Genomic DNA, 19,146 nt, shown 5'->3' with positions numbered 1-19,146 from the left:
AAATTCCTAGGCTTCTCTCTCTCTGGAGCGCACACTCCTAGGCTTCTCTCTCTCTCTCTCTCGGGAGCGCACACTCCTAGGCTTCTCTTTCTCTCTGGAGCGCACAGTCCTAGGCTTCTCTCTCTCTCTCTGTAGCGCACACTCCTAGGCTTTTCTTTCTCTCTGTTGCGCACAGTCCTAGGCTTCTCTCTCTGTAGCGCAAACTTCCCTGCTCAAGCCACACCCACCACTATCATCCCCGCCCCTCATTATGGATTTAGTTTACTTATACTGGAGGGTTTCTCAGTACAGTGTGTAGTGAGGGCTGAGGCGGCGGTGGAACATCATGTGGGGCAGGAGAGGACTCATTGCTGTGGGCACACTCCTTACAGGTATGAAGTCCCGTTGCAAAACCTTTCTCATTCTATCCGCTTCTGTCCGTGTAGCTTTATAATGATTGTCTATATTTTATGTTATGTTCATTCATTGCCAGTCTCTCTTGAGCCCCCAAACATTCGGCGAGTTGTAAGGCAGGGGAATATTGCCCGGCACTTTATTTCATTACTATGTAGCGCACACTCCTAGGCTTCTCTTTCTCTCTCTCTCTCTCTGTAGAGCACACTCCTAGGCTTTTCTCTCTCTCTGTAGCGCACACTCCTTGGCTTCTCTCTCTCTCTGGAGCGCACACTCCTAGGCTTTTCTCTATCTGGAGCGCACACTCCAAGGCTTCTCTCTCTCTGGAGCGCACATTCCTAGGTTTCTCGCTCTGGAGCGCACACTCCTAGGCTTCTCTCCCTGGGGCGCACGCACCTGAGTGTGCGGTCGCTGGAGCGCACACGCCTAGGCTTCTCTCTCTGGGGCGCACACACCTGAGTGTGCGCTCTCTGGAGCGCACACTCCTAGGCTTCTCTCCCTGGGGCGCACACACCTGAGCGCACACGCCTAGGCTTCTCTCTCTGGGGCGCACACACCTGAGTGTGCGCTCTCTGGAGCGCACACTCCTAGGCTTCTCTCCCTGGGGCGCACACGCCTGAGCGCACACACCTGAGCGCACACACCTGAGCGCACACGCCTAGGCTTCTCTCTCTGGAGCGCACACTCCTAGGCTTCTCTCTCTCTCTCTGGAGCGCACACACCTAGGATTCTCTCTCTCTCGGAAGTGCACACTCCTAGGCTTCTCTTTCTCTCTGGAGCGCACAGTCCTAGGCTTCTCTCTCTCTCTGGAGCGCACAGTCCTAGGCTTCTCCCTCTCTCGCTCTGTAGCGCACACTCCTAGGCTTCTCTCTCTTTCTGTAGCGCACAGTCCTAGGCTTCTCTCTCTGTAGCGCAAACTTCCCTGCTCAAGCCACACCCACCACTATCATCCCCGCCCCTCATTCTGGATTTAGTTTACTTATACTGGAGGGTTTCTCGGTACAGTGTGTAGTGAGGGCTGAGGCGGCGGTGGAACATCATGTGGGGCAGGAGAGGACTCATTGCTGTGGGCACACTCCTTACAGGTATGAAGTCCCTTTGCAAAACCTTTCTCATTCTATCCGCTTCTGTCCGTGTAGCTTTATAAAGATTGTCTGTATTTTATGTTGTGTTAATTCATTGCCAGTCTCTCTTGAGCCCCCAAACATTCGGCGAGTTGTAAGGTAGGGGAATATTGACCGGGACTTTATTTCATTACTATGTAGCGCACACTCCTAGGCTTCTCTTTCTCTCTCACTGTAGAGCACACTCCTCGGCTTTTCTCTCTCTCTGTAGCGCACACTCCTAGGCTTCTCTCTCTCTCTGGAGCGCACACTCCTAGGCTTCTCTCTCTGGAGCGCACACTCCTAGGCTTCTCTCTCTGGGGCGCACACGCTCTCTGGAGCGCACACTCCTAGGCTTCTCTCTCTGGGGTGCACACTCCTAGGCTTCTCTCTCTGGAGCGCACACTCCTAGGCTTCTCTCTCTCTCTCTGGAGCGCACACACCTAGGATTCTCTCTCTCTCGGAAGCGCACACTCCTAGGCTTCTCTTTCTCTCTGGAGCGCACAGTCCTAGGCTTCTCTCTCTCTCTGGAGCGCACAGTCCTAGGCTTCTCCTCTCTCGCTCTGTAGCGCACACTCCTAGGCTTCTCTCTCTTTCTGTAGCGCACAGTCCTAGGCTTCTCTCTCTGTAGCGCAAACTTCCCTGCTCAAGCCACACCCACCACTATCATCCCCGCCCCTCATTATGGATTTAGTTTACTTATACTGGAGGGTTTCTCAGTACAGTGTGTAGTGAGGGCTGAGGCGGCGGTGGAACATCATGTGGGGCAGGAGAGGACTCATTGCTGTGGGCACACTCCTTACAGGTATGAAGTCCCTTTGCAAAACCTTTCTCATTCTATCCGCTTCTGGTCCGTGTAGCTTTATAAGATTGTCTGTATTTTATGTTATGTTAATTCATTGCCAGTCTTTCTTGAGCCCCCAAACATTCGGCGAGTTGTAAGGTAGGGGAATATTGACCGGGACTTTATTTCATTACTATGTAGCGCGCACTCCTTGGCTTCTCTTTCTCTCTCACTGTAGAGCACACTCCTCGGCTTTTCTCTCTCTCTGTAGCGCACACTCCTAGGCTTCTCTCTCACTGTAGAGCACACTCCTAGGCTTCTCTCTCTCTCTGGACGCCACACTCCAGGCTTCTCTCTCTGGAGCGCACACTCCTAGGCTTTCTTTCTTCTCGGGCGCACACACCTGAGTGTGGCGCCTCTCTGGAGCGCACACTCCTAGGCTTCTCTCTCTGGGGTGCACACTCCTAGGCTTCTCTCTCTGGAGCGCAAACTCCTAGGCTTCTCTCTCACTGGAGCGCACACTCCTAGGCTTCTCTCTCTGGGGCGCACACTCCTAGGCTTCTCTCTCTGGGGCGCACACACTTGAGTGTGCGCTCTCTGGAGCGCACACTCCTAGGCTTCTCTCTCTGGAGCGCACACTCCTAGGCTTCTCTCTCTCCGGAGCGCACACACCTAGGATTCTCTCTCTCTCGGGAGCGCACACTCCTAGGCTTCTCTTTCTCTCTGGAGCGCACAGTCCTAGGCTTCTCTCTCTTTCTGTTGCGCACAGTCCTAGGGTTCTCTCTCTGTAGCGCAAACTTCCCTGCTCAAGCCACACCCACCACTATGATCCCCGCCCCTCATTATGGATTTAGTTTACTTATACGGGAGGGTTTCTCAGTACAGTGTGTAGTGAGGGCTGAGGCGGCGGTGGAACATCATGTCGGGCAGGAGAGGACTCATTGCTGTGGGCACACTCCTTACAGGTATGAAGTCCCGTTGCAAAACCTTTCTCATTCTATCCGCTTCTGTCCGTGTAGCTTTATAATGATTGTCTATATTTTATGTTATGTTCATTCATTGCCAGTCTCTCTTGAGCCCCCAAACATTCGGCGAGTTGTAAGGCAGGGGAATATTGCCCGGCACTTTATTTCATTACTATGTAGCGCACACTCCTAGGCTTCTCTCTCTCTCTCTCTCTGTAGAGCACACTAAAGCCTCTCTCTCTGTAGCGCACACTCCTAGGCTTTTCTCTCTCTGTAGCGCACCCTCCTAGTCTTCTCTCTCTATCGGGAGCGCACACCCATGGGCTTCTCTCTGTAGCGCATACTCCTAGGCTTCTCTCTCTCTCTGGAGGGCACACTCCTAGGCTTCTCTCTCTGGAGCGCACACTCCTAGGCTTCTCTCCCTGGGGCGCACACTCCTAGGCTTCTCTCTCACTCTGGAACGCACACTCCTAGGCTTCTCTCTCTCACTCTGGAGCGCACACTCCTAGGCTTCTCTCTCTATCGGGAGCGCACACCCCTGGGCTTCTCTCTGGAGCGCACACTTCTAGGCTTCTCTCTCTCTCTGGAGCGCACACTCCTAGGCTTCTCTCTCTGGAGCGCACAGTCCTAGGCTTCTCTCTCTCTGGAGCGCACACTCCTATGCTTCTCTCCCTCTCTGGAGCGCACACTCCTAGGATTCTCTTTCTCTCTCTGCAGCGCACACCCCTGGGCTTCTCTCTTTCTCTGTCTGTAGCGCAAACTCCTAGGCTTCTCTCTCTCTGGAGCGCACACTCCTAGGCTTCTCTCTCTCTCTCTCTGGAGCGCACACACCTAGAATTCTCTCTCTCTCGGGAGCGCACACTCCTAGGCTTCTCTTTCTCTCTGGAGCGCACAGTCCTAGGCTTCTCTCTCTCTCTGGAGCGCACAGTCCTAGGCTTCTCCTTCTCTCTCTCTGTAGCGCACACTCCTAGGCTTCTCTCTCTTTCTGTTGCGCACAGTCCTAGGCTTCTCTCTCTGTAACGCAAACTTCCCTGCTCAAGCCACACCCACCACTATCATCCCCGCCCCTCATTATGGATTTAGTTTACTTATACTGGAGGGTTTCTCGGTACAGTGTGTAGTGAGGGCTGAGGCGGCGGTGGAACATCATGTGGGGCAGGAGAGGACTCATTGCTGTGGGCACACTCCTTACAGGTATGAAGTCCCTTTGCAAAACCTTTCTCATTCTATCCGCTTCTGTCCGTGTAGCTTTATAAAGATTGTCTGTATTTTATGTTGTGTTAATTCATTGCCAGTCTCTCTTGAGCCCCCAAACATTCGGCGAGTTGTAAGGTAGGGGAATATTGACCGGGACTTTATTTCATTACTATGTAGCGCACACTCCTAGGCTTCTCTTTCTCTCTCACTGTAGAGCACACTCCTCGGCTTTTCTCTCTCTCTGTAGCGCACACTCCTAGGCTTCTCTCTCTCTCTGGAGCGCACACTCCTAGGCTTCTCTCTCTGGAGCGCACACTCCTAGGCTTCTCTCTCTGGGGCGCACACACCTGAGTGTGCGCTCTCTGGAGCGCACACTCCTAGGCTTCTCTCTCTGGGGTGCACACTCCTAGGCTTCTCTCTCTGGAGCGCACACTCCTAGGCTTCTCTCTCTCTCTCTGGAGCGCACACACCTAGGATTCTCTCTCTCTCGGGAGCGCACACTCCTAGGCTTCTCTTTCTCTCTGGAGCGCACAGTCCTAGGCTTCTCTCTCTCTCTGGAGCGCACAGTCCTAGGCTTCTCCCTCTCTCGCTCTGTAGCGCACACTCCTAGGCTTCTCTCTCTTTCTGTAGCGCACAGTCCTAGGCTTCTCTCTCTGTAGCGCAAACTTCCCTGCTCAAGCCACACCCACCACTATCATCCCCGCCCCTCATTATGGATTTAGTTTACTTATACTGGAGGGTTTCTCAGTACAGTGTGTAGTGAGGGCTGAGGCGGCGGTGGAACATCATGTGGGGCAGGAGAGGACTCATTGCTGTGGGCACACTCCTTACAGGTATGAAGTCCCGTTGCAAAACCTTTCTCATTCTATCCGCTTCTGTCCGTGTAGCTTTATAAAGATTGTCTGTATTTTATGTTATGTTAATTCATTGCCAGTCTCTCTTGAGCCCCCAAACATTCGGCGAGTTGTAAGGTAGGGGAATATTGACCGGGACTTTATTTCATTACTATGTAGCGCACACTCCTAGGCTTCTCTTTCTCTCTCACTGTAGAGCACACTCCTCGGCTTTTCTCTCTCTCTATAGCGCACACTCCTAGGCTTCTCTCTCTCTCTGGAGCGCACACTCCTAGGCTTCTCTCTCTGGAGCGCACACTCCTAGGCTTCTCTCCCTCTCTGGAGCGCACACTCCTAGGATTCTCTTTCTCTCTCTGCAGCGCACACCCCTGGGCTTCTCTCTTTCTCTGTCTGTAGCGCAAATTCCTAGGCTTCTCTCTCTCTGGAGCGCACACTCCTAGGCTTCTCTCTCTCTCTCTCTCGGGAGCGCACACTCCTAGGCTTCTCTTTCTCTCTGGAGCGCACAGTCCTAGGCTTCTCTCTCTCTCTGTAGCGCACACTCCTAGGCTTTTCTTTCTCTCTGTTGCGCACAGTCCTAGGCTTCTCTCTCTGTAGCGCAAACTTCCCTGCTCAAGCCACACCCACCACTATCATCCCCGCCCCTCATTATGGATTTAGTTTACTTATACTGGAGGGTTTCTCAGTACAGTGTGTAGCGAGGGCTGAGGCGGCGGTGGAACATCATGTGGGGCAGGAGAGGACTCATTGCTGTGGGCACACTCCTTACAGGTATGAAGTCCCGTTGCAAAACCTTTCTCATTCTATCCGCTTCTGTCCGTGTAGCTTTATAATGATTGTCTGTATGTTATGTTCATTCATTGCCAGTCTCTCTTTAGCCTCCAAACTTTCGGCGAGTTGTAAGGGAGGGGGATATTGTCCGGCACTTTATTTCATTACTATGTAGCGCACAGTCCTAGGCAACTCTCCTGTAGCCGCAAACTTCCCTGCTCAAAGCCACACCCACCACTATCATCCCGCCCCTCATTCTGGGACTTAGTTGTACTTATACTGGAGGGTTTCTCAGTACAGTGTGTAGTGAGGGCTAGCGCGGCGGTGGACATTCATGTTGGGCAGGAGAGGCACTCATTGCTGTGGCACACGTCCTTTAACAGTATGTAGTCCCTTGGCAAAACCTTATCTTATTCTATCCGCTTTCTGTCCGTTTACTTGTATAATGATTTCTGTTATTTTATGTTATGTTCATTCATTGCCCAGTTCTCTTGAGCCCCCAAAACATTTCGGCGAGTTGTACGGTGAGGGGAATATTGGCCCGGCACTCCATTGCGCCACACTCCAAGGCTTTCTCTTTCTGGAGCGCACATTCCTAGGTTTACTCGCTCTGGAAGCGCACACTCCTAGCTTCTCTCCCTGGGTGCGCACGCACCTGAGTGTGCCGCGTCGCTGGAGCGCACACGCCTAGGCTTCTCTCTCTGCGGAGCGCACACACCTGGAGTGTGCCGCTCTCTGGAGCGCACACTCCTAGGCTTCTCTCCCGGGCGCACACACCTGAGCGCACCACGCCTAGGCTTCTCCTCTGGGCGCACACACCTTGACCGCACACGCCTAGGCTTTCTCTCTCTGGCGCGCACACACCTGAGTGTGCGCTCTCTGGAGCGCACACTCCTAGGCTTCTCTCCCGCGGGCGCACACACCTGAGCGCACACGCCGAGGCTTCTCTCTCTGGAGCCACACTCCTAACACTTCCTCTCTCTCTCGTGGAGCGCACACACCTAGATTCTCTTCTCTCTCGGAAGTGCACACTCCTAGGCTTTTCTTCTCTCTGGAGCGCACAATCCTAGGCTGTCTCTCTCTCTCTGGAGCGCACAGTCCAGGCTTCTCCCTCTCTCGCTCTGTAGCGCACACTTTCCTAGGCTTTCTCTCTCTTTCTGTTAGCCGCACAGTTCCTAGCTTCTCTCTTCTGTAGCCGGCCAAACTTCCCTGCTCAAGCACACCCCACCACTATCATGCCCCGCCCTCATTATGGGATTTAGTTTACTTATACTGGGCGGTTTCTCGCATACAGTGGTGTAGTGAGGGCTGCAGGCGGCCGGTGTTGACATCATGATTGGGGCAGGAGAGCGACTCATTGCTGTGGGCAACTCCTTACAGGTATTTGAAGTCCCGTTGCAAAACCTTTCTCATTCGTATCCGCTTCTGTCCGTTTAGCTTTTAAAAGATTGTCTGTATTGTATGTTGTGATTAATCAATTTTGCCAGTCTCTCTTGAGCCCCCAAACATTCGGCGAGTTGTAAAGGTAAGGAATATGACCGGGACTTTATTTTCATACTATGTAGCGCACACTCTAGCTCTTCTTTCTCTCTCACTGTAGAGCACACTCCTCGGCCTTTTCGTCTCTCTCTGTAGCGCACACTCCTTAGGCTTCTCTCTCTCTCTGGAGCGCACACTCCTAGCTTCTCTCTCTGAAGCGCAACACTCCTAGGCTTCTCTCTCTGGGGCGCACACATCCTGAGTGTTGCGCTCTCTGGAGCGCACACTTCCTAGGCTTCTCTCTCTGGGGTGCACACTCCTAGCTTCTCTCTCTGTAGCGCACACTCCTAGGCTTCTCTCTCTCTCTCTGGAGCGCACAACCTAGATTTCTCTCCTCTCTCGTGACGGCACAACTCCTAGGTGCTGTCTCTTCCTCTGGAGCGCCACAGTATCCTAGGCTTCTCTCTCTTTCTGGAGCGCCCACAGTCCTAGGCTTCTCCCTCTCTCGCTCTGTAGCGCACACCCTAGGCTTCTCTCTCTTTCATGTAGTGCACCAGTCCTGAGGCCCTCTCTCTGTAGCGCAAACATTCCCTGCTCAAAGCCACACCCACCACTAGTCATTCCCCGCCCTCATTATGGATTTAGTTTACTTATACATTGGAGGGTTTCTCAGTAACAGTGTGTAGTGAGGGCTGAGGCGCGGTTGGAAAACATCATGTGGGCAGGCAAGAGGACTCATTGCGGTGGCACACGTCCTGTACAGGTATTGAAGTCCGTTGCAAAACCTTTCTCATTCTATACCGCTTTCTGTCCGTGTAGCGTTTATAAAGATTTGTCTGATTATTTCTATGTTATGTTAATTCATTGCCAGTAGGGGATATATTGACCGGGACTTGTATTTCATTATTATGTAGCGCACCACTCCTAGGCTTCTCTTTCTCTCTCACTGTTAGAGGGCACACTCCTCGGCTTTTCTCTCTCTCTGTACGCACACTCCATAGGCTTCTCTCTCTTCTCGGAGCGCCACACTCCTAGGCTTCTCTCTCTGGAGCGCCACACTCCTAGGCTTCTCCATACTGGGCCGCACACACCTTGCAGTGTGCGCTCTCTGGAGCGCACACTCCTAGGCTTCTTCTCTCTGGGCGTGCACACTCCTAGGCTTCTCTCTCTGGAGCGCACACTCCTAAGGCTTCTCTCTCTCCTCTGGAGCGCACACACCTAGGATTCTCTCTCCTCCGACGCGCACCACTCTAGGCTCTCTTTCTCTCTGGAGCGGCACAGTCCTAGGCTTCTCTCTCTCTCTGGACGCACCAGTCCTAGGGCTTCTCCCTCTCTCGCTCTGTAGCGCACACTCCTAGCTTCCTCTCTTCTGTAGCGCAACAGTCCTAGGCTTCTCTCTCTGTAGCGCAAAACTTCCCGGCCTCAAAGCCCACACCCACCACTATCATCCCCGCCCCTCATTATGGATTTAGTTTACTTATACTGGAAGGGTTTCTCAGTACATGTGTAGTGGAGGGCTGAGGCGGCGTGGAACATCATGTGGGGCAGGAGAGGACTCATTGCTGTGGGCACACTCCTTTACAGGTATGAAGTCCCGTTGCAAAACCTTTCTCATTCTATTCCGCTTCTGTTCCGTTGTAGCTTATAATGATTGTCTATATTTTATTTATGTCATTTCATTGCCATTCTCTCTTGAGGCCCCCAAACATCGGGCGAGTTGTAAGCAGGGAATATTGCGGCACTTTATTTCATTACTATGTAGCGCAACACTCCTAGGCTTCTCTTTCTCTCTCTCTCTGTAGAAGCACACTAAAGCCTCTCTCTCTGTAGCGCCACACTCCTTAGCTTTTCTCTCTGCTGTAGCGCACCCTCCTAGTCCTTCTCCTCATCGGGAGCGGCACACCCATGGGCTTCTCTCTGTAGCGGGCATACTCCTAGGCTTCTCTCCTCTCTCTGGAGCGGCACACTTCCTAGGCTTTCCTTCTCTTGTGAAGCGCACCGACTCTAGGCTTGCTCTCCCTTGGGGCGCACACCCTAGGCTTCTGCTCTACTCTGCGGAACGCACACTCCTAGGCTTCTCTCTCTCACTCTGGAGCGCACACTCCTTAGGCTTCTCTCTCTATCGGGAGCGCACACCCCTGGGCCTTCTCTTCTGGGAGCGCACACTTCAGGCTTCTCTCCCTCTCTGGAGCGCACACTCCTAGATTCTCTTTCTCCTCTCTGCAGCGCACACCCCTGGGCTTCTCTTCTTTCTCTGTCTTTAGCGCAAACTCCTTAGGACTCTCTCTCTCTGGAAGCGCACACTCTAGCTTACTCTCTCTCTCGTCTCCCTCTCTGGAGCGCACACACCTAGAATTCTCTCTCTCGGAGCGCACACTCCTAGGCTTCTCTTTCTCTCTGGAGCGCAACATCCTAGGCTTCTCTCTCTCTCTGCGTGGAGCGCACAGTCCTAGGGCTGTTTCTTTCTCTTCTGTGCGCACGTCCTAGGCCTTTCTCTGCTCTGTAGCGCAAACTTCCCTGCTCAAGCCACACCCACCACTATCATCCCCGCCCCTCATTATGATTTAGTTTACTATACTGGAGGGGTTTCTCAGTACATTGTTGTAGCGATGGCTGAGGCGGCGGGTGTGGAACATCATGTGGGGCAGGAAGGACTCATTGCTGTGGCACAACTCCTTACAGGTATGAAGTCCCGTTTGCCAAAACCTTTCTCATTCTATCCGCTTCTGTCGTGCTGTAGCTTTATAATGATGTCTGTATGTTTATTTGTTCATTCATTGCCAAGGTCTTCTCTTTAGCCTCCAAACTTTCGCGAGTTGTAAGGAGGGGGATATTGTCCTCGGCACTTTATTTCATACTATGTAGCGCACAGTTCCTAGGCTTCTCTCTCTGTAGCGCCAAACTGCCCTGCTCAAGCCACACCCACCACTATCATCCCGCCCCTCATTCTGGACTTAGTGTACTTATACTGGAGGGGTTTCTCAGTTAACAGGTTGTAGTGAGGGCTGAGGCGCGGTGGTTTGGAAAATCATGTTGGGGCAGGAGAGGACTCATTTGCTGTGGGCAACACTCCTTACCAGGTTATTTAGTCCCTTGCAAAACCTTTCTTATTCTATCCGGCTTCTGTCCGTGTAGCTTTATAAATGATTGTCTGTATTTTATGTATGTTCCATTCATTGCCAGTCTCTCTTTGGAGGGGCCCCCCCCCCCAAAAACATTATCGGGCGGAGTTGTAAGGTAGGGAATATTGCCCGGCACTCCATTGCGCACACTCCAAGGCTTCTCTCTTTCGGAGCGCACATTCCTAGTTTCTCGCTCTGAGCGCACCACTCCTAGGCTTCTCTCCCTTGGGGCGCACCGCACCTGAGTGTGCGTACGCTGGAGCGCACACGCCTAGGCTTCTCTCTCTGCGGGCGCACACACCTGAGCGTGCGCTCTCTGGAGCGCACCACTCCTTAGCGCTTCTCTCCTGGGGCGCACACACCTGAGCGCACACGCCTAGCTTCTCTCTCTGGCGCCGACACACCTGAGCTGCAGCACGGCCTAGGCTTCCTCTCTGGGGCGCACACACCTGAGTGTGCGCTCTTCTGGAGCGCACACTCCTAGCTTCTCTCCCTGGGGCGGCACCACACCTGAGCGCACACGCCTAGGCTTCTCTCTCTGGAGCGCACACTCCTAACCTTCTCTCTCTCGCTCTGAGCGCCCACACACCTAGGATTCTCTCTCTCTAAACGGAAGTGCACACTTCCTAGGCTTGTTCTTCTCTCTGGAGCGCACAGTCCTATGCTTCTCTCTCTCTCTGAGCGCACAGTCCTAGGCTTCTCCCTCTCTCGCTCTGTAGCGCACACTCCTAGGCTTCTCTCTCTTTCTTGCTAGCGCACCAGTCCTAGGGCTCTCTCTCTGTAGCGCAAACTTCCCTGCCTCAAGCCACACCCACCACTATCATCCCCGCCCCTCATTATGGGATTTAGTTTACTTATACTGGAGGGTTCTCAGTACCAGTGTGTAGTGAGGGCTGTAGGCGGCGGTGGAACATCATGTGGGCAGGAGAGGACCATTTGCTTGGGCACCACTCTCTTACAGGTATGAAAGTCCCGTTGCAAAACTTTCTCATTCTATCCGCTTCTGTCCGTGTAGCTTTATAAAGATGTCTGTATTTTATGTTATGTTCATTCATTGCCAGTCTCTTTCTTTAGCTCCCAACTTTCGGCGAGTTGTAAGGGAGGGGCATATTGTCCGGCACTTTATTTCATTACTATGATAGCGCAGAGTCCTAGGCTTCTCTCCTCTTAGCGCAAAACTTCCCAGCTCAAGCCATCACCCACCGACTATCATCCCCGCCCCTCATTCTGGACTTTAGTTTACTATACTGGAGGTTTCTCAGCTTACCAGGTGTGTAAGGGTTTGGGGAGGGGGGCTGAGGAGGCAGCGGTGGAACAGTTCATGTGGGGCAGGAGAGACCTCATTGCTGTGGCACACTCCTTACAGGTATGAAGTGCCCTTGCAAAACCTTTCTTATTCTATCCGCTTCTGTCCATGCAGCTTTATAATGATTGTCTGTATTTTATGTTATGTTCATCATTGGCATCTCTCTATGAGCCCCCAAACATTCGGCAGAGGTGTAAGGTAGGGAATATGCCCGGCACTTTATTTCATACTATTGTAGCGCACACTCCTTTAGCTTCTCTTTCTAATCTCTCTCTCTCTCTCGGAGCGCACCACTCCTAGCTTCTCTCTCTCCCTCTGTGAGCGCACACTCCTAGCTTCTCTCTCGCTCTGAGCTCACACTCCTAGGCTTCTCTACTCTCTCTCTCTGGAAGCGCACACTCCTTAGGCTTCTCTCTCTCTCTCCTTGTAGCGGCGATACGTCCTAGGCTTCTCTCTCCTCTCTCTGGAGGGCACCACTGCCTAGGCTTCTCTCTCTTGGAGCGCACACTCCTAGCTTCTCTCCCTGGGGCGCACACTCCTTAGCTTCTCTCTCACTTCTGGAACGCACACTCCTAGGCTTCTCTCTCTCACATTCTCGAGCGCACACTCCTAGGCTTCTCTCTCTATCGGAGCGCACACCCCTTGGCGCTTCTCCTCTGGACCCGCACACTTCTAGGCTTCTCTCTCCTCTGGAGCGCACACTCCTAGCTTTCTCTCTCTGGAGCGCACACTCCTAGGGCTTCTTCTCTTCTCTGCGAAGCGCACAACTCCTTGCTTTCTCTCCCTCTCTGGACCGTCAACTTCCTAGATTCTCTTTCTCTCTCTGCAGCGCACACCGCCTGGGCTTCTCTCTTTCTCTTGTCTGTAGCGCCCAAACTCCTAGGCTTCCTCTCTCTGGAGCGCACACGCCTAGGCTTCTCTTCTCTCTCTCTCTGGAGCGCAACCACCCTAGAATTCTCTCTCTCTTCTTTCTAGCGCACACTCCTAGGCTTCTCTCTCTTTCTGTTGCGCACTAGTCCTAGCTTCTCTCTCCTGCTAACGCAAACTTCCCGTGCTCAAGCCCAGCACCCACCACTATCATCCCCCGGCCCCTCATTCGGGACTTAGTTACTTATACTGGAGGTTTCTCAGTACAGTGTGTAGTGAGGGCTGAGCGCGGTTGGCAACATCATGTGGGGCAGGAGAGGAACTCATGCTGTGCCACACTCCTTACATTATGGAAGTCCGTTGCAAAAAACCTTTCTTTCATTCTATCCGCTTCTGTCCGTGTAAGCTTTATAAAGATTGTCTGTGATTTTATGTATGTTCATTCATTGCCCAGTCTCTCTTTAGCCTTCCAAACTTTCGCGATAGTAAGGGAGGGCATATTGTCCGGCACTTTATTTCATTACTATGTAGCGCACAGTCCTAGGCTTCTCTCTCTGTAGCGCAAACTTCCCAGCGCAAGCCACACCCACCACTATCATCCCCGGCCCCTCATTCTGACTTAGTTTACTTATACTGGAGGCGTTTCTCAGTACAGTGTGTAGTTGAGGGCTGAGGAGCGGCGGTTGGAACATCATGTGGGGCAGGAGAGGACTCAGTTGCTCGTGGGCACCCCACTCCTTACAGTATGAAGTCCCTTTGCAAAACCTTTTCTTATTCTATCCGCTTCTGTCCATGCAGCTTTTATAATGATTGGTCTGTATTTTATGTGTATGTTTCAATTCATTGGCAGTCTCTCTTAGCCACCCAAAACATTCGGCGAGTTGTAAGGTAGGAATATTGCCGGCACTTTATTTCATTACTATATAGCGCAAACACTCCTAGGCTTCTCTTTCTCTCTCACTGTTAGAGCACACTCCTCGCTTTTCTCTCTCTCTTAGCCACACTCCTAGCTTCTCTCCTCTCTGGAGCGCCACACTCCTAGGCTTCTCTCTCTGGAGCGCACACTCCTAGGCTTCTCTCTCTGGCGCACACGCTCTCTGGAGCGACACTCCTAGGCTTCTCTCTCTGGGGTGCCACAACTCCTAGGCTTCTTCTCTGGAGCGCACACTCCTAGCTTCTCCTCTCTCCTCTGGAGCGCAAACTATCTATGTGATTCTCTCTCTCTCGGAAGCGCACACTCCTAGCCTTCTCTTTCTCTCTGGAGCGCACAGTCCTAGGCTTCTCCTCTCTCTCTGGACGCACCAGTCCTAGGCTCTCCCTCTTCTCGCTCTGTTAAGCGCCACACTCCTAGCTCTCTCTCTCTTTCTGTAGCGCACAGTCCTAGGCTTCTCTCTCGTGTAGCCGCAAACTTCCCTGCTCAAGCCACACTCCACCACTATCATCCCCGCCCCTCATTATGGCATTTAGTTTACTTATACTGTTATCTCTATATCTAGGTGTAGTAGCTGACCTGTGTATCTATCTCTATGTGGGGCAGGAGAGGACTCATTGCTGTGGGCACACTTCCTTACAGGTATGAAAGTCCCGTTGCAAAACCTTTCTCATTCTAATCCGCTCTCTGTCCGTTGTAGCTTTATAAAGATGTCTGTATTTTATGTATGTTAATTCATTGCCAGTCACTCTCTTGAGCCCCCAAACATTCGGCGAGTTGTAATATATATATTGACCGCGGTATCTTTAATTTCATACTATGTAGCGCCACATCTCTCTATTCTTCTCTTTCTCTCTCACTGTATGTATCTATCTTATCTCGGCTTTTCTCCTCTCTATAGCGCCTATCTATCTCTCTATTCTTCTCTCTCTCTCTGGAGCGCACACTCCTTAGGCTTCTCTCTCTGCGAGCGCCAACCACTCCTAGGCTTCTCTCCCTCTCTGGAGCGCACACTCCTAGGATTCTCTTTCTCTCCTGCAGCGCACACCCCTGGGCGTCTGCTCTTTCTCTGTCGTAGCGCCAAATTCCTAGGCTTCTCTCTCTCTGGAGCGCAACACTCTAGGCTTCTCTCTCTCTCTCTCCCGGAGCGCACACTCCTAGGCTTTCTCTTTCTTCTCGAGCGCACCAGTCCTAGGCTTTCCTCTCTCTCTCTGTAGCGCCACACTCCTAGGCTTTTCTTCTCTTGTTGCGCACATCTAGCTTCTCTCTTCTGTACGCAAACCTTCCCTGCCTCCAAGCCACACCCACCACTATCATTCCCCGCCCCTTCATTATGGATTTAGTTTACTTATACTGTGAGGTTATTCTCAGTAACATGTTGTAGCGAGCGCTGAGCGGCGGTGGAACATCATGTGGGCAGGGAGAGGGACTCATTGCTGTTGGCACACTCCTTAACAGTATGGAAGTCCCGTTGCAAAAAACTTCTCATTCTATCGCTTCTGTCCGTGTAGCTTTATAATGATTGTCTTGTATTGTTATGTTCATTCATTGCCAGTCTTCTTTAGCCTCCAAAACTTTCGCGCGAGTTGTAAGGAGGGATATTGTCACGGCACTTTATTTCATTACTATTTAGCCGCACAGTCCTAGGCTTCCTCTCTGGAGCGGCAAAACCCCAGCTCAAGCCACACCCACCACTATCATCCCCGCCCCTTCATTCTGACTTAGTTACTTATTACTTGGCGAGGTTTCTCAGCTACAGTGTGTAGTGATGGCTGAGGAGTGCGGCGGCATGAACATCATGTGGCGCAGAGAGACTCATTGCTGTGGAGCACACTCCTTACAGGTATGAAGTCCCTTTGCAAAAACCTTTTCTTATTCTATTCCGCTTCTGTTCCATGCAGCTTTATAATGATTGTCTGTATTTTATGTATGTTCATTCATTGCCATCTCTCTTGAGCCCCCCAAACATTCGCGCGAGTTTGTAAGTAGGGAATATTGCCCGGCACTTTATTTCATTACTATGTAGCGCACACTCCTAGGCTTCGTCTGTTCATCTCTCTCTCCTCTCGTGGAGCGCACACTCCTAGGCTTTTCTCTGCTCTCCCTCTGTAGCGCACACTCCTAGCTTCTCTCTCTCTCTGGAGCGCACACTCCTAGGCACTCTCTCTCTCTCTTCTTCTGGAGCGCGCACACTCCTAGGCTTCTCTCTCTCTCTCTGTACCGCATTACTCCTAGGCTTCTCTTCTTCTCTCTCGGAGGGCACACTCCTAGGCTTCTCTCTCTGAGCGCACACTCCTAGCTATCTCTCCCTGTGGCGCACCACTTCCTAGGCTTCTCTCTCACTCCTGGGAACGCCACCACTCCTAGGCTTCCTCCTCTCTCACTCTGAGCAGCGCACACTCCTAGGCTTCTCTCTCTTATCGGTGAGCCACACCCCTGGCTTCTCTCTGGAGGCGCACACTTCTAGGCTTCTCTCTCTCTCTGGAGCGCACACTTCCTAGGCTTCTCTCTCTAGGAGCGCCACACTCTAGGCTTCTCTCTCTCTGGAGCGCACACTCCTAGCTTCTCTCCCTCTCTGGACGCGCCACACTCCTAGGATTTCGTCTTTCCTCTCTCTGCCAGCGCACGCACCCCTGGGCTTCTCTCTTTCTCTGTCTGTAGCGCAAACTTCCTAGGCTTCTTCTCGTCTCCGGAGCGCACACTCCTAGGCTTCTCTCTCTCTCTCTCTGGAGCGCACCAACACCTAGAATTCTACTCTCTCTCTGTAGCGCACAACTCCTAGGCTTCTCTCTCTTTCTGTTGCGCACAGTCCTAGGCTTCTCTCTCTGTAACCGCAAACTTCCCTGCTCAAGCCACACCCACCACTATTTCATTCCCGCCCCCATTCTGGACTTAGTTTACTTATTACTGAGGTTTCTCAGACAGTGTGTAGTGAGGCTGAGCGGCGTGTCTGGAACATCATGTGGCGGCAGAGAGCGACTCATTGCTGTGGCACACTCCTTACAGTATGAAATCCCGTGCAAAACCTTTCTCATTCTATCCGCTTCTGTCCGTGTAGCTTTATTTAAAGATTGTCTGTATGTTTTGTTATGTTAATTCAGTGCCAGTCTCCTTGAGCCCCCAAAACATTCGGCGAGTTGTAAGGTAGCGAATATGACCGGGACTTTTATTTCATACATGTAGCGGCACACTCTAGGCTTCTCTTTCTTCTCTCACGTGTAGAGCAAACACTCCTCGGCTTTTCTCTCTCTCTATAGACGCACACTCCTTAGGCTTTCTCTCTCTCTCTGGAGCGCACACTCCTAGCTTCCTCTTCTGAGCGCACACTCCTAGGCTTCTCTCCCTCTCTGGAGCGCACACTCCTAGGATTCTCTTTCTCTCTCTGCCAGCGCACACCCCTGGGCTTCTCTCTTTCTCTGTTCTGTAGCGCAAATTCCTAGGGCTTCCTCTCTCTGGAGCGCACACTCCTAGCTTCCTCCTCTCTCTCTCTGGACGCACACTCTAGGCTTCTCTGTTCTCTCTGGACGCACAGTCCTAGGCTTCTCTCTCTCTCTGTAGCGCACACTCCTAAGGCTTTTTCTTTCTCTCTGTTGCGCACAAGGTCCTAGGCTTTCTCTCTCTGTAGCGCAAACTTCCCTGCCTCAAGCCACACCCACCACTATCATTCCCCGCCCCTCCATTATGGATTTAGTGTACTTATACTGGAGGGTTTCTCAATAACAGTGTGTAGCGAGCGGCTGAGGCGGCGGTGGAAAATCATGTGGGGCAGGAGAGGACTCATTGCTGTGGGCACACTCCTTACAGGATATGAAGTCCCGTTGCAAAACCTTTTCTCATTCTATCCGCTTACTGTCCGTTGTAGCTTATAATGATTGTCTGTATGTTATGTTCATTCAATTGCCAGTTACTTCCTCTTTAGCTCCCCCAAACTTTCGGCGAGTTGTAAGGGAGGGGGATATGTCCGGCACGTTTATTTTATTACTAGTAGCGCACAGTCCTAGGGGCTCTGCTCTCTTAGCGCAAACTTCCCAGCTCAAAAGCCACACCCACCACTATCAGTCCCCGCCCCTCCATTCTGACTAGTTAACTTATACTGGAGGGTTACTCAGTACAGTGTGTAGTGAGGGCGAGGAGGCGGCGTGGAACATCATGTAGGGCAGGAGAGACTCATGGTGGGCAAACACTCCTTACAGTATGAATCCCTTTGCAAAACCTTTCTATATTACTATCCGCTTCTGTCCATGCAGCTTTATAAATTGATTGTTTCTGTATTTTATTGTTATGTGCATTCATTGCAGTCTCTCTTGAGCCCCCAAACATTCGGCCGAGTTGAGGTAGCGGAATTATTCCCGCACTTTATTTCATTACTATGTATGCACACTCCTAGCTTCTCTTTCTATCTCTCTCTCTCTCTCTGGGAGGCACCACTCCTAGGCTTTTCTTCTCTCTCCCTCTGTAGCCACACTCCTAGGCTTCTTCTCTCTCTCTGGAGCGCACACTCCTAGCTCTCTCTCTCTCTCTCTGAGAGCGCACACTCCTAGGCTTCTCTCTCTCTCTCTGTAGCGCATTACTCCAAGGCTTCTCTCTCTCTCTACTGCGAGGCACAGCGCCTAGGCTTCTCTCTCTGCGAGCGCACACTTCCTAGGTTCCTTCTCCCTGGGGCGCGCACACCCTAGGCTTCTCTACCACTTCTGGGAACGCCACACTCCTAGGCTTCCTCTCTCTCACTCTGGAGCGCACACTCCTAGGCTTCTCTCTCTATCAGCGCACACCCCTGGGCTTCTCTCTGGAGCGCACACTTCTGCGGCTTCTCTCTCTCTCTGCGAGCGACACTCCTAGGCTCTCTCTCTGGACTGCGCACACTCCTAGCTTCTCTCTCTCTTGAGAGCGCACACTCCTATGCTTCTCTCCTCTCTGGACGCCACACTCCTAGCATTCTCTTTACTCTCTCTCAGCGCACACCCCGGCTTCTCTCTTTCTCTGTCCTGTAGCGCAAACTCCTAGCTTCTCTCTCTCTGCGAGCGGCACCACCTGGCTTTCTCTCTCTCTCTCTCTGGAGCCACACACCAGAAGTTCTCTCCTCTTGTAGCGCACACTCCTAGGCTTCCTCTCTTTATCTGTGGCGCACAGTCCTAGGCTTCTCTCTCGTAACGCCAAACTTCCCTGCTTCAAAGCCACACCCACCACATCATCCCCGGCCCCTCATTCTGACTTAGTTTACTTATACTGGAGGGTTTCTCAGTACAGTGTGTGTCCTAGTTGAGGCTGAGCGAGCGAGTGTCGGTCTGAACATCATGTGGGCAGGAGAGGACTTCATGCTGTGGCACACTCCTACAGGTGTATGAAGTCCCGTTTTGCAAAAATCTCTCTCTTTTTC

At 52.1% G+C, this 19,146-nt stretch overlaps 1 protein-coding gene and 1 long non-coding RNA gene across 6 annotated transcripts in view; one reads left to right on the top strand and one right to left on the bottom strand.

The window, feature by feature from the left end:
• Positions 1–19,146, top strand: part of LOC108698217 — a 78,745-nt gene that overhangs the window by 12,233 nt on the left and 47,366 nt on the right. The window contains exon 1 of one of the 5 annotated variants that reach the window (XM_041572405.1): positions 2,844–3,245. The exons of the other annotated variants lie outside the window; for them this stretch is intronic. Within the exon in view, the coding sequence (XP_041428339.1) occupies positions 3,200–3,245 (46 nt within the window). The 5' untranslated portion in view covers positions 2,844–3,199. Of the gene's footprint in view, positions 1–2,843; positions 3,246–19,146 lie in introns of those variants that run through there. 5 annotated transcript variants of the gene reach the window in all.
• Positions 402–11,263, bottom strand: LOC121396870. The gene is made up of 2 exons (XR_005963229.1): positions 11,176–11,263; positions 402–1,023 (listed from the first exon to the last, which is right to left on the bottom strand). It is a non-coding gene; the product is annotated as an uncharacterized LOC121396870 (long non-coding RNA).

The sequence above is a fragment of the Xenopus laevis genome, chromosome 8L (genome assembly GCF_017654675.1).
Source record: "Xenopus laevis strain J_2021 chromosome 8L, Xenopus_laevis_v10.1, whole genome shotgun sequence".
Lineage (NCBI taxonomy): Eukaryota > Metazoa > Chordata > Amphibia > Anura > Pipidae > Xenopus > Xenopus laevis.
This window is presented reverse-complemented; position numbering and strand designations above follow the sequence as displayed.